Raw genomic sequence first — 12613 nt, 5'->3', positions numbered from 1 at the left:
TTTACAATAAACTGAACGAAAATCATGTTTCGTTTTAAGTAGTTCATGGATCAGCTCTTGCTCGTTCGAAGCGCTCTGTACTCTGGTTACACCAGAATCGCGCCTTATCTTTGCTCAAACACACTCTAACGCTCCCGGCTAAACGTTTTAACAATTGTTGTATAACATTTGTTGATTCAACAATATTAGAATGATTGTTCAACAAGAACGTTTAGTCGGCTATCCAACAATGTTACTTGTCAACGACCAATCATATTTAAGCAAATTTTGAACAAACGTCATTTAGCATGGGGTGCTTAACGTTCTAACATTGTTGAATCAACAAATGATATACAGCATGTTAGAACGTTTAGCAGGGGCTTAATCTGTTAAAATGACCAAGGCATGTGGCAACTGATGACACTTAAATCTAACCGTTTCCGTTCTGTCACGTGATTAGCAACCGGAAACTGGACCAACTGGAGTGACTGGAACGAGTGCACGCGGACGTGTGGGTCTGGTATCCAGTTCAGAAAGCGAGTCTGTATTCATCCCAAAGGGGAGCTGTTCTGCTTAGGAGAGAAAGTCCAATCACGACTCTGTAACAGCCATCACTGTCCAGGTAATAGGTTTTTCTTTTTCTTCAATTATGCTCCGTTCTTCAAACGACTGTAAAATATCCTCTCATTTGCGGTGACACAGATCAGAGTTGAGCGAATTCAGTTGAAGAAAAACTGCACAGAGTAATTTCTGACAGAAAACGTACGGTAATTTGGCCGCGTGGTAAGAGACCGCTGAGCTTGGAGTGTGTAGTTCAAACAGAAAAATAAATAGATAAATACGCAAGTAATAAAGTAAAAGAAAAGTAAGAAAGGAAGGAAAGATAAAAAAGCGCCACAAGCCAACAAAATCCAAATAACAAAAAATCTCTTAACTGTTCACAGTAAATGGCAACTATACAGACTGGACAGGTTGGACTTCATGTTCGACCACATGTGGCGTCGGCGTCAGGACTCGTAACAGAACATGTTCCAACCCTATGCCTCAGTTCAAGGGAAAATCATGCGAAGAGCAGGGCCTGGGTCTACCAAACGAAGCTGAACATTGCTACATGCGACAGTGTGGAGGTCAGTGGAATCAAAATATAAATATGTCAAAGCGATTGCGAGACCTTTCTCTTGAACCTTATTTCTTTTAGTCTTGTTTATTATTTTGGTTAATAAGCAGCTTTCTTTGTGGGCTTTCCGTCTTAGAGTAAAAGACGAATTCCGCTCAATGTTCGAGCAACAAGTACAAAAAAATTCCAATTGACTTAAAATCTACGCATAGCACAGTAACATTTTGTATACTGTTTGAAACATCTAACTTGAATTAATTTCTTTAAGTGACCCCACGATTAAATTCTCAAGCATTCTCGAGAAAGTTAATGTCAAATCTCGTAAAAATGTTTAAAATCAGTGCGCTTTATTTTGTTTTGAACTGACGTGAACGTCCGTTTTAATTAAAATATGGATAACTTCCGATTCAACTTTCTCGCGAGGTCACCTTGAGAGCTAATAAAAGTTTCGATAAGTTCTTCTTAACTGTATTCAAAATATTACCATGTTTTGAGTTTTCTTGGTGACTTTTTGCCTTAATTGTTCAAATGTTCAAGGAGAAACGTCTTACTTGTTTATTATAATTATTGTTCATCATTTCCACAGTTAATGGTAACTACACGGAATGGGGCAAGTGGTCAAGTTGCTCGCATTCATGTGGACCGGGATTCATGCTTCGTAGTCGAACTTGTACCAATCCCCCTCCGTCTAGTGGTGGATTTGACTGCACAAGACTGGGGCGACCCGTGCAGAGCACGCAGTGTTTCCTTGTGGATTGTCCAGGTATAGAGAAAGGACTGGGGCGGGCTAATACAGCTACTTACAACTGCCAATGTGCAATATGTTCTATGTGCTCTGCCTTTCTCAAGCCTGTAAGCCTAGCCATATCAGCATGGCCCATTCCATGATGCGTTGTATCGCTGGCATCTTTGTAGATTTTTCCTTTAATCGTAGTTTTAAGTTATCCTTTCTTTGCACCTTCCTAAACACTAAACATATTGCTTACAACAAAAACATTGTATTTTTTTAGTTGATGGAAATTATACAACATGGTCAAACTGGACCGCTTGTTCAGCGACCTGCGGCGAGGGAACTACAACAAGAACCCGCTCCTGCACCAACCCTCCACCGCTCCATGGCGGTAGAGACTGTACTGATATAGGCTCCAATATTGAGATCCAACCCTGCAAGAACCAGGACTGTTTGGGTAAATAAATATTAGGAGCGTTGTTATACATATATAACATCGTTAAAGATATTCTCAGATAGCCCGGTCTCTGAGATTGACACCTGGGTCGCGGATTTTGTCAAAACAATTTTGTCAAGACATAGGAGTCAAGACATACGAGCCTAGTAAATGACCTAGCTCTTGAGTCGCTCCGTAGCTCAGTGGTTAGAGCGCTCAACCGGTTTCTTTGAGGTCATTGGTTCGAATCCTGTAGGAACTAAGACTTTTCCTCTTTGTTCCACGCTCGTGACAAAATGATTTTTGTCAATACAATTCCCAAGTAACATTTCATCTTTATCATACGCCGTGCTGGCGTGATAGCTCTTGGAGTACGCTCGAGAGGTCGCGCAATTTTCTGATAAGGAAAAGAAGTGAAATACACTTTTCCCAATTCATGAAAATCTTCCTTTGTTAGAGTATTTTAGGTATAATAGCCACCACAACGTGTCAGAAAACTACTCCTTACTGGACTCGCTGATAGGAGAACGCTCGTCAACGAGGCCTCCAGGAAATAAAAAGGGCTGATATTTTGTTCAGACCAGATGTTTTACTTCTCACGTTTCTATTAGGAATGCTTTCTTTAACTGTCGCTCATTTCTTTGGCCTGACGACTCATTTCTAAATTGCAATTTTTTTCAGTCAATGGAGACTACAGCGAATGGTCCAGCTGGAGTATTTGCAGCAAGACTTGCGGGCGCGGCTTCAAGAAACGAATCAGAGCGTGCAACAATCCGCTACCCTCCAATGGCGGGAAAGATTGCTACGAGCAAGGACTGGGACCCAGTGAGGAACGCTCGCATTGCTTCGAGCGATCTTGTCCACGTAAGTTATCTTTGTTGCTATGGCAATGCTTTTATATTAAATATATTAAAGATATTTTAGCAGGGAGCCCACGTCACAAAAAGGTGGTTTTCAGTGGGGCCCTGCATAAAATAAATAACAAATATGATAAAAATGGTTAAAAAGTGAAAGTTAAAAATAGAATATCCGGTTTGTAACCTGTTTCTATTTTTTTAGTGGATGGAAGCTACAATGATTGGTCAGCTTGGACCACGTGTTCAATGTCATGTGGTGGTGGCGTGAAATTCAGACACAGAAACTGTACCAACCCAGCGCCCATGCACGGCGGTCGAGACTGCTCTCTGATTGGTCCAGCGACCGAGAGTGACAGCTGTCATAGTGAACCCTGTCCAGGTAGGTGTACCAGCAAAGTTTTCAGGTCATCGCAGAGCGCTTGATTTGTTTTCGTTTTTGCGAAGTTTTTCTCTTGTTAATATTAATATTTTCATGTTTCTGCAGTCAACGGAATGTATGGTACATGGAGTCTTTGGAGTGAATGCGATCGAACCTGTGGGGGTGGTAGTCGAGTGAGGTCTCGCTCATGTACCAACCCTCCAGCACAGTTTGGTGGCTCCGATTGTTCCACCCTTGGGCCTGACAAGGAGACTGAATTGTGCAACTTGAACTCGTGTCCTGGTAAGAGACTTGTCCTCTACTAATTCATTAACGTGCCAGCTTGAGAGCCTTATCGTGGATAACAAAATTATTACTTTTTATTTCTAGTTAACGGAAACTTCAGTGAGTGGACCTTGTGGACGCCATGTTCAGTGACCTGCGGCCAGGGCATCATGACCAGAAAGAGATTCTGTACCAATCCCCCTCCGACAATTGGTGGAAAAGACTGTACAGATTTAGGGCCTGACCACGAGAAAACCAGCTGCCAGCTTGTCGACTGTAGAGGTAAATTAAATTGTGGAATTAAAACCGTATACAGTCGAACTCCTATTAAGCGGCCGCCTTCGGGAAAATGGGTGTGTCCGCTTAATAGGGGTTCGTCCGAAATTAGCATAAGGCGTGGTAGAAGCATTGCCAGGAAATCAAGAGATCATTTAACGTAGTGACAACGGAATCACGTCAAGATGATGAAAAGCTAGCGTTTGAATGGTTTTACCAGTCGTTACTTCCAATTTCGGACTCTTATCCGTCACTAAGTTGTTGAAAACAAGGCCGAACTTAAATAAAAACAATAGACGTATCCTAATCGGGACGGCCGAAAGGTAACCGCGCCGCTTAATAGAGGTGACCGCTAAATAAAGGTCTTATTTACAGTATTATATTGACAATACTTTCAGGACTTTGGCAACTGGCCGCTTAATAGGTGTTCGACTGTACATACCTTAATATCCTTTGATTTAAATTCACTCTTATTGACTGTAATGTTTGTGTTCTTTATTTAGCCAACTGCACGTGTGGCTCGTGGACCAAATGGTCTGATTGTTCTCACTCGTGCGGAGGAGGCCTGCAGCACCGTGAGAGAGACTGTGTACCACCCAAATACCAGAGAGACATGTCATGTGAAAACGATAAGAAGGAAAGTAGACTGTGCCGTTCAGAACCATGTCCGAGTAAGTCCACACTTTTAAATGCTTTTCATACCGAAACTAAGGCCCTGTCAACATTTAATAACCCGGGTAAATTTAAAAATGATAGCTTCATCGCAAGCAAAGTTACAACCCATACACAGAGCTATTATAAAGCTAATAAACCTCGTGTTTTTTCAGAGATCACATGACTATTTGACGTCAGCTTCTTCAAAAAGTCCCGGTTTCGCCCGTTTTTGCCGTCTACACTACACCACCTAGCCGGCGTTTTAAAATTTACCCACTTTGGAGAGCGTTTTTGAAAAGTACCGTTTTTGGTGACCGAGAACGCCGTTTCAGTGTGGACGGTTGGCCTATCCGGAGAAAAAAAGATGCGTTTTTAAATTTACTCGGGTTAGTGTGGACAGGGAAAAAGTCTTTTCAAGTCCTCGTTGCATATCAGCTCTTCAGAGACTAGAAGTTAATTTGCGCGCGTCGATTTGTAGGCCTAATTTCTTTGCTTTATTTGAATTGCAAGGATCAAATTTTGTAAAAATCGGGTCGATTTTAATCCGCGAACTTATCTGGGCGAAATTGCCCCCCAGATTGTAGCGTGTAAATTAGCCTAAATTACCCGATCAATTTATTGATTTACTCATTTATTTAATTTGATTAACGGCAAAACAATTTGATGAATCAACAGTTGACGGCAAGTATAATGACTGGTCTCCGTGGTCACCGTGTTCAGTCACGTGTGGAATTGGAATGAAGAACAGAACACGCGCGTGCAGGTCACCTGAACCACAGTTTGGCGGGAAATCTTGCGAGGAGCAGGCACTGGGGTCAAGTATGGAGGCAACTCAGTGTTATCTGACGCCGTGTCCAGGTATGTGAAAACAACAACAACAAAAATCCCCCGCAACCCAAACACACAGTAAAAGAAGCAACAACAACAACAAACAACAACAAAAAAAAAAAAAAACACTTAAAACTAGCGTCACTTGCCCACTAGAAACCATTGTTTTTTTTTCTAATTTGAAAAGCACTTTTGTTACCTTGGTTTTCGAAAAGACAAGATCAGGCTCATGGGCTTGAAGTTTGGACATCCCAGGTTCACATGCTTACATTCTAGTGTAACATGACAGTCGCGAAAGCATCTCCTCGGCTTCAGTGTATTAGAATAAACAAAATTGCCAACTGGTCAATCTTCTACCAGGGGTTTCTAAGCCACCAAAAGTTTGGCATTAGTTGGCAATGTCGCCTTCTTCAGTTAACAGTATTGCCAGTAAGCGTAGCAGTGAAAAATGCGTCGATCTTTAATATTATTTATCCCGTTGGAGTTCTATCGTATTTAGTAATTTCTAACTAATACTTTTTACGTTTTAGTGAATGGTGGATACACTGAGTGGAATGGATGGACGGCATGTTCGGTCTCGTGCGGTAAAGGCATCAAAAAGAGGCAGAGATTCTGCACCAATCCTGAGCCGGCGTATGGCGGTGTGGCGTGTGGACACTTGGGGTCTGGGGAGGAGGTTGTGCAGTGTTATGACGTGAACTGTCCTGGTGAGTGCCAAGTTATTGACAGCTGCTATACAGTTGATTGACAGGTTTCTAGCTGCTAGATGCGGAGTGGCATGTCTAACTGTGAAATGGTGTCAAAATTTTATATGGCGTCAACAAATCGAGGCAGACATGGCAAAAAAGGAATACTACTAAGATTAACAAAAGCCCTGGCGAAACGTAGACGCAAGTTTAAATCTTGCGTCTACTTGCGTCTCGTTTGGCCAGGACGCGTGCATTTGCGTTTCCTTGCGATGACTTGCGTTCACTTTGGCATAGATCAAATTTGCACGCAAGTCAACGCAAGTTTTTCACCGTTTGTCCACCCAATGCAAATCAACGCAAGTCTTGCCGTTAACTTCAAGTACTAAATTGTAGCGCGCGCAGTAGCATTGGAATGGCTTTTTTAACAACTTGCGTGCACTTGCGAGTAAACTTGCAATGACGTTTGTTCAGCCAACGCAAGTCTGTACGCAAGTTCAACTTGTGACTACTTGCGTCCACTTGCGTTACCGTTTGTCCAGGGCTCAAGATTATCACATACTATCGACTACGTATTGAGACTGGGAGAAAAGCTAAAGAAAAATGCGCATTCATCTTATCACACTTCCTAATAATGTATCTGATCAGCTACTTTGGTTTCCTTGTTTTTGTAGTCGATGGCAAGTACAGCCCGTGGTCGCAGTGGTCCGCTTGTTCGAAATCCTGTGGTTACGGAATTCAGACAAGAAAGCGCACCTGTACTAACCCAGAACCACAGCATGGCGGACGGGACTGTACTGACCTTGGAGATCCCGAACACATTCGACCGTGCCAAGTTATACAGTGTCCAAGTAAGTTCTCAGGCTCATGTTCGTGCTCCCTTCGTTGGCATTGTAGAGTAAATAAAACATTTTTGGCTTGAATGAAAGCATTTTGCAGTTTGTTTTAATTGCTTAGCACTTAAGAGTATTAGCAATTTAAAGTTGTTACGTTAAGTGAACAAGGTTAAACCATACAAGATACCAGAAGCATATGAAGATACTCAATATCACGACCAATATCCAGGAGTGATATCATAGGTTGCCTTAATAGACACTTTGTAAAATGGCCGCCCAAATTTTGAATAACAATACTACTCGTGTACATCCTTAGCCCCAACTGGATGTTAATAGACAAAGGATTTTCTGCGTGAATGAAAGCAAATGTGGCTTAGGATGTATCTGTATTTTCCCGGTAATTCAACTGTAGACGCCATTTGATCCACAAAAAGGGTTACTATATTGTCGATAGTGTTCTTTCATTGTTAGCGATAATGGTTAGCACGTGTTGTTCTAAATTATTTCTATTGCCTTTTCTAGTGCATGGAAACTACTCTGTTTGGTCGAACTGGGGCACCTGCTCAACCTCGTGTGGGCCTGGGGTCAAGAAGCGTACCCGTGCATGCACGAACCCTGAACCAGAGTACGGCGGGCTCACGTGTAGGGAGAGGGACCTGGGTTCTAATACTGAGTTGTCGAAATGTAACCTGGGAGATTGTCCCGGTAAGTATTTGTGGTGTTATTGTTTGTATGGAAACACGGTTATTTGTTTTAATAACGATTCAAGTGAAACTTAAAAAATATGCCGAGATTGTAGGTCAGAATGAATTGATCTCGTAAACAGGAATCGCCACATAGCGAGGACGGAGTGAATACCAAGATGTAAGCATGTTATGGGAATACGTAAGTTATTTGGAATTATATATCTCTTTGCTCCTCAGTGAATGGTGTGTGGGGGCCGTGGTCCTTGTGGTCAGCGTGTACGACCAGTTGCGGCCCGGGGACTAGAGAGAGGAAGCGATCTTGCAACAGCCCTGCTCCACAATATGGCGGCAAGCCTTGTAGCGGCTCAGAGAAACAAGTTGGAGATTGTAGTTACAGGCCGTGTCCAGGTAAAGAATGTCAGAAATAAAGCCCATGCTGTGTACCGAAAGTCGTCTTATGTTTGCTAAGCTCCAAAAAAACTAATTAATCCGATGGGAAGGATCTTTTTATCTGCAAATCAAGTGCAAAACAAAAGGCAATCGTGATCCCCCCCACCTTAAACAAACTTTGCTCGTTTACGCGTCTTTTTCCGCTCTTGCCAAAAGATGGATGTAGAAGGATATCCGCGTCCGTTACATAAAGCGGGTTTAACTTTCTTCACGATTTTACTATTCCTGCCTGCACTAGTCATTGTGTATAGTTTAACCGCGCTCACCGACGGGTGCTTGTTTAAAGTCCGGTTGTTGGCTTTTTGCGGTATAATGGAAGTATCGATTGGCTATGTAATTTATATGAATTGTTTTCGACGAAAATCACTAAAAAACAAACTAGGCTAACAAATGAAAGCTAACTATTGTTTAAAATAACTGTTTTTGTTGTAATGCCGATTTCATTCTAAACTGTTGCAATTTTTGTGTTCTTTCAACAGTGGATGGTAATTACACGGAATGGACGGACTGGACTGCCTGCGATAAAACTTGTGGAGCTGGTTTTATGACGCGATGGCGCGCATGCTCAAATCCAGCGCCTCAGTTTGGCGGCAGGGATTGTTCACTGTTCGGTCCTGATGCTGAGACAAAGACTTGCCAAGTAAAGGACTACTGCCCAGGTGAGGTAGAAATTTGCTGTCGCGCGTTTAGAGGGAAACGTCGTTTAACTGAAGTTGTCTTCCTAATATTTACACAGAAAAGTTTTAGTTCTTTGAAGCTGAGAAGTCAATACTCTTTCTACTGTTCACAGCTAGCGTTTTTCGCAAAAAACATTAAAATGTATATCATGATCTTGTCTCAATTTTGCAGTCAATGGAAACTGGGGCGAGTGGTCATCTTGGAGCGCTTGCACCAAATCATGTGGTGTCGGTGTAAGAATGCGGGTCAGGTCCTGCGATAATCCGCCCCCGTCAAAAGAGGGCAGAGATTGTTTAGGACACAACACTCAGAAGGTTTCCTGCAAATCAGGAGAATGTTGTAAGTATTGGCGGAAAAAAGACATGTTGTTTCCAACCTTAAAAAATCTTTTTTTTTTTGTCTTAGAGTAACCAGGCGGAATAGAATCTCCTATTATGTAACTACTTTATCACCTTAGCTTACGGATTCTTAATTTCAATTTCTCTCTATTTAATTTCGTTAATTTTTCAAACAATCTTAACAGTTATCCAAAGCAGCGTAGTCTAGCTCCCTAACACCAGCAGTTCACAATCGCGATCTAGTCCTGTTGATCAAATTTTTGAACAACCATAACATCTTACCTTGCAAAGGACGAGAATCGAGATAGAGCAAAACCTGACCTAAAAACTACATCATCCGCAATTTTTAGCAAACCGCGCTTTGAGAGGCGAGGGAATAGAAAACATTGTCGGTCAGAATTCGTTTTTTAAGAAGTCAGTGATTGAACCCACGGTTTTTATCATAAGATTTATCAGAAGTTGCTATACCCCCCCCCCCCCAAAAAAAAGCAAACATAAAAATACCTCAAAATAAAACACTAAAAACTCGGTAAAAAAGCAGACCGCCTGTCATTGAAACGGATTTATGCTATTCATTTTTGTTACTCTTTGAATTTAAAGGAAACTGAATTTTGCGGCATGTGTTACTCTCCTTGCAGGTGACATACCCATGAGGCCACTCGGTTGTTTTGTGGACAGCAAATCCCCCAACCGACCCCTCCCCGAGCTCATTTTCACCGACAATGATCCCAAGAGCAATGTGTACAGCGGTATAAGCGTGCAGGCAGATGACTGGGAGAGTTACATGCCTGAGCTGGTCTGCAGGTTGGTGACTCTCTTCATTTCTCTGTTTCATCTTTCGTTTCAGCGCAATGTATCAACTTCTAGCGAGGTTAAGCAAACCATGCCCATAATGGTAACGAAAACGTCGCTTGCAAAATGTTTAATGAGGAAAACAGCGGCTCTGCACGTGCATTATAAATCCTGATGCATTTTTTAGCCATCCTCTCGGCAAACAACGCGAAGCAGCCAATTATCCGTTTTCTGGAGAACAAAACCAATGCAATGCGCTGTATGCTGCATATTCAGCTTTTAGTTAGTTTTATCGCCGAGAGACAGACTTGACCGATATAAAGCACTCGCCAAACGGTAACGCAAGTAGATGCAGGAAGTGGCAAGTTGAACTTATGTACAGACTTAGGTTGGCTGACCAAACGGACTCGCAAGTTTACTCGCGCTGCATTCAGTTATTCCGAAGTAGACAGCAAGTCTTGCGTTGACTTGCGTTGGGTGGCCAGACGGTAGGAAACTTGCGTTGAGTTGTGTGCAAATTTGATCTCGACCAAAGTGAACGCAAGTCATCGCAAGTCAATGAAAGTGCACGCAAGTCCTGGCCAAATTGACACACAAGTGGACGCAAGTTAAAAACTTGCATCTTCTTGCGTTCCTGTTTGGCCAGGCCTTCAGTCTGTTGTGGTTAAAGAAAATCCTCAATTATTTATCACAGATGTACTTTTTGTAGCCTTAAGGCCCGTTTACACTGGCGATTTTTGTCGCGCCGAAGTTGCATGAAGTCGCCGCGATATTGTAGGAGTTTCGAACCTGTTCGAAACTTGATGCAACTTCGGCGCGACAAAAATTGCATTGAATTGCGCGACAAGAATCGCCTGTGTAAACGGGCCTTTACAATCCGTAGGTTCTGAAAATAAGGTGGTAGATATAATAAAAATCATCTAGTTGACGATTTTCTTGACACTTGATGCCTATCTAAGTTACTGCATTTTAATCAGATTCCTTTTTAAAATTTTCTTAGGTGCGCTAAGGCGGCAACAATGAAGAACTACACTCACTTTGGTATCCAAGGTTACGGGGAATGCTGGTCAGGACCCAATGCTGCTAAAACGTTTTCACGCGACGGCGTTCAGGACAGATTCACTCAGCGGCCTGCGCCTAAACCGTGGATCGGCTGCGTAGGAGACAATTTCGAAAGGTGTCGCGGCGGGAATGACCAGTGCGTCGGACAAGAGAAAAGCAACTTTGTGTACGCGTTTGTCAACGGTAAGTAGCTCGAAAATCATATGTAAACGAATAATAAACGAAAAATCAGCGTGGGGCCAAAAAAGAGTAAGGGGAACAGATGAACAGCTCGATCTTGACGCGGTCGAGGAGTTGAACTCGGGATTACCGAAAAGAAATCCAGTTAGTGGCAAGGTGGAGAATTCGAGGGTCGGTTGAAGCTTTCTCAATGTCTCACATGGTTTGCCCGCTACCCTTTGAGAGAACAATAAAACAACAACAACAACAACAACAACAACAACAACAGGAAAATGCCCCTAGCCCCCAAAAACAATAGCAACTGCTACACTAGAGGACCAGTAGAATAACAAGCTTACGAGAGCTGCTACACTACTGGGATTTAGACTAGGGTTCTCCAGATTTTATATCTAGCCCCCTAAATCACTGGTCTTCACCCCTTACCGCGATTGATTTTCAAGCCACTGAAGTGTTAACTTAAAGGCTATTATTATTAAGAGAATGCTAAGCTACTTTTACTTCTATGTGACATAAAATAAAGTGAAGTAAGAGAAATTTACTGATGTTCCCTCTTTTTTACAGTGAAACCAATCAATGGAAACTACGGTCCTTGGTCCGCTTGGACGCTGTGCTCCAAATCATGTGGTGGCGGTGTAAGGTCACGAGTAAGGAACTGCACCAACCCAGCCCCTGCTTTCGGTGGCATGGACTGTTCCGCGCTTGGAGAGCCCCAAGAAAGCGAGCCTTGCAAGACGAGGCAAATTTGCCCAAGTAAATATTTCTCTTACTTTATCAATAATTGTTACTCTAGTGACTTCTGTAAGTGTATTTGGAGTGGAAGTCTCGCAATTTGGTCAATTGCCTCTCATTTTCTTGTTTTCGTCGAATCGGCGCTGACATGCAAAGGAAAAAGAAAATTAAGAGAGCGAGAGAAGATGGCGAGGATAAAAGCAAACGAAGGAATCTGTTTCGCTTTTCAGTCATGTTCTCTTATGTCCTTAAATCTCTCGACTACTACACTGTAGATGTTTCACCGTGGATGACGCATGATAAAAAATGATTCTTTTTTTTAGAAATCCGTCTCAAACTTTCCAAATCTTAACTACCCTTGTTCCTTTTTTGGTATGTGGCCTAATGGTTAGTGCGCCGTACTCCAGATCGAGCGACTCGAGGTTCGAGGCCTGGCTGGGGCGCTACGTTATGTTCTTGGGGCAAGACACTTTACTATCACAGTGCCTCTCTCCACCCAGGTGTATAAATGGGTACTGGCGAATTTACTGCTGGGGGGAACCCTGCAATAGGCTAGCATTCCATATAGGCCTGCTCCAGGCTATCCATCCAGGGGGGAGTAGAAATACTTCTAGTCGCTTTTTGCTAAAGAAACCGGGATCAGCGCCGGCAGTATG

General features: G+C 42.7%; 1 protein-coding gene across 1 annotated transcript in view; it reads left to right on the top strand.

Annotated features, from left to right (window-relative positions):
* LOC144656629 (uncharacterized) overlaps nt 1-12613 on the top strand; it is a 54488-nt gene that overhangs the window by 19515 nt on the left and 22360 nt on the right. Inside the window, 19 exon segments of the mRNA XM_078516872.1 lie at nt 440-601; nt 924-1106; nt 1683-1859; nt 2107-2283; nt 2944-3126; nt 3322-3498; nt 3604-3780; nt 3868-4044; nt 4542-4709; nt 5368-5550; nt 6051-6227; nt 6881-7057; nt 7565-7747; nt 7966-8136; nt 8658-8837; nt 9028-9195; nt 9833-9998; nt 10987-11231; nt 11790-11978. Of these exon segments, the coding sequence (XP_078372998.1) occupies nt 440-601; nt 924-1106; nt 1683-1859; nt 2107-2283; nt 2944-3126; nt 3322-3498; nt 3604-3780; nt 3868-4044; nt 4542-4709; nt 5368-5550; nt 6051-6227; nt 6881-7057; nt 7565-7747; nt 7966-8136; nt 8658-8837; nt 9028-9195; nt 9833-9998; nt 10987-11231; nt 11790-11978 (3420 nt within the window).

Source organism: Oculina patagonica, chromosome 6 (assembly GCF_052425735.1).
Source record: "Oculina patagonica isolate OP01 chromosome 6, crgOcupat, whole genome shotgun sequence".
NCBI lineage: Eukaryota > Metazoa > Cnidaria > Anthozoa > Scleractinia > Oculinidae > Oculina > Oculina patagonica.
Note: the sequence above shows the minus strand (reverse complement) of the source record. Positions and strands in the feature narration are given on the sequence as shown.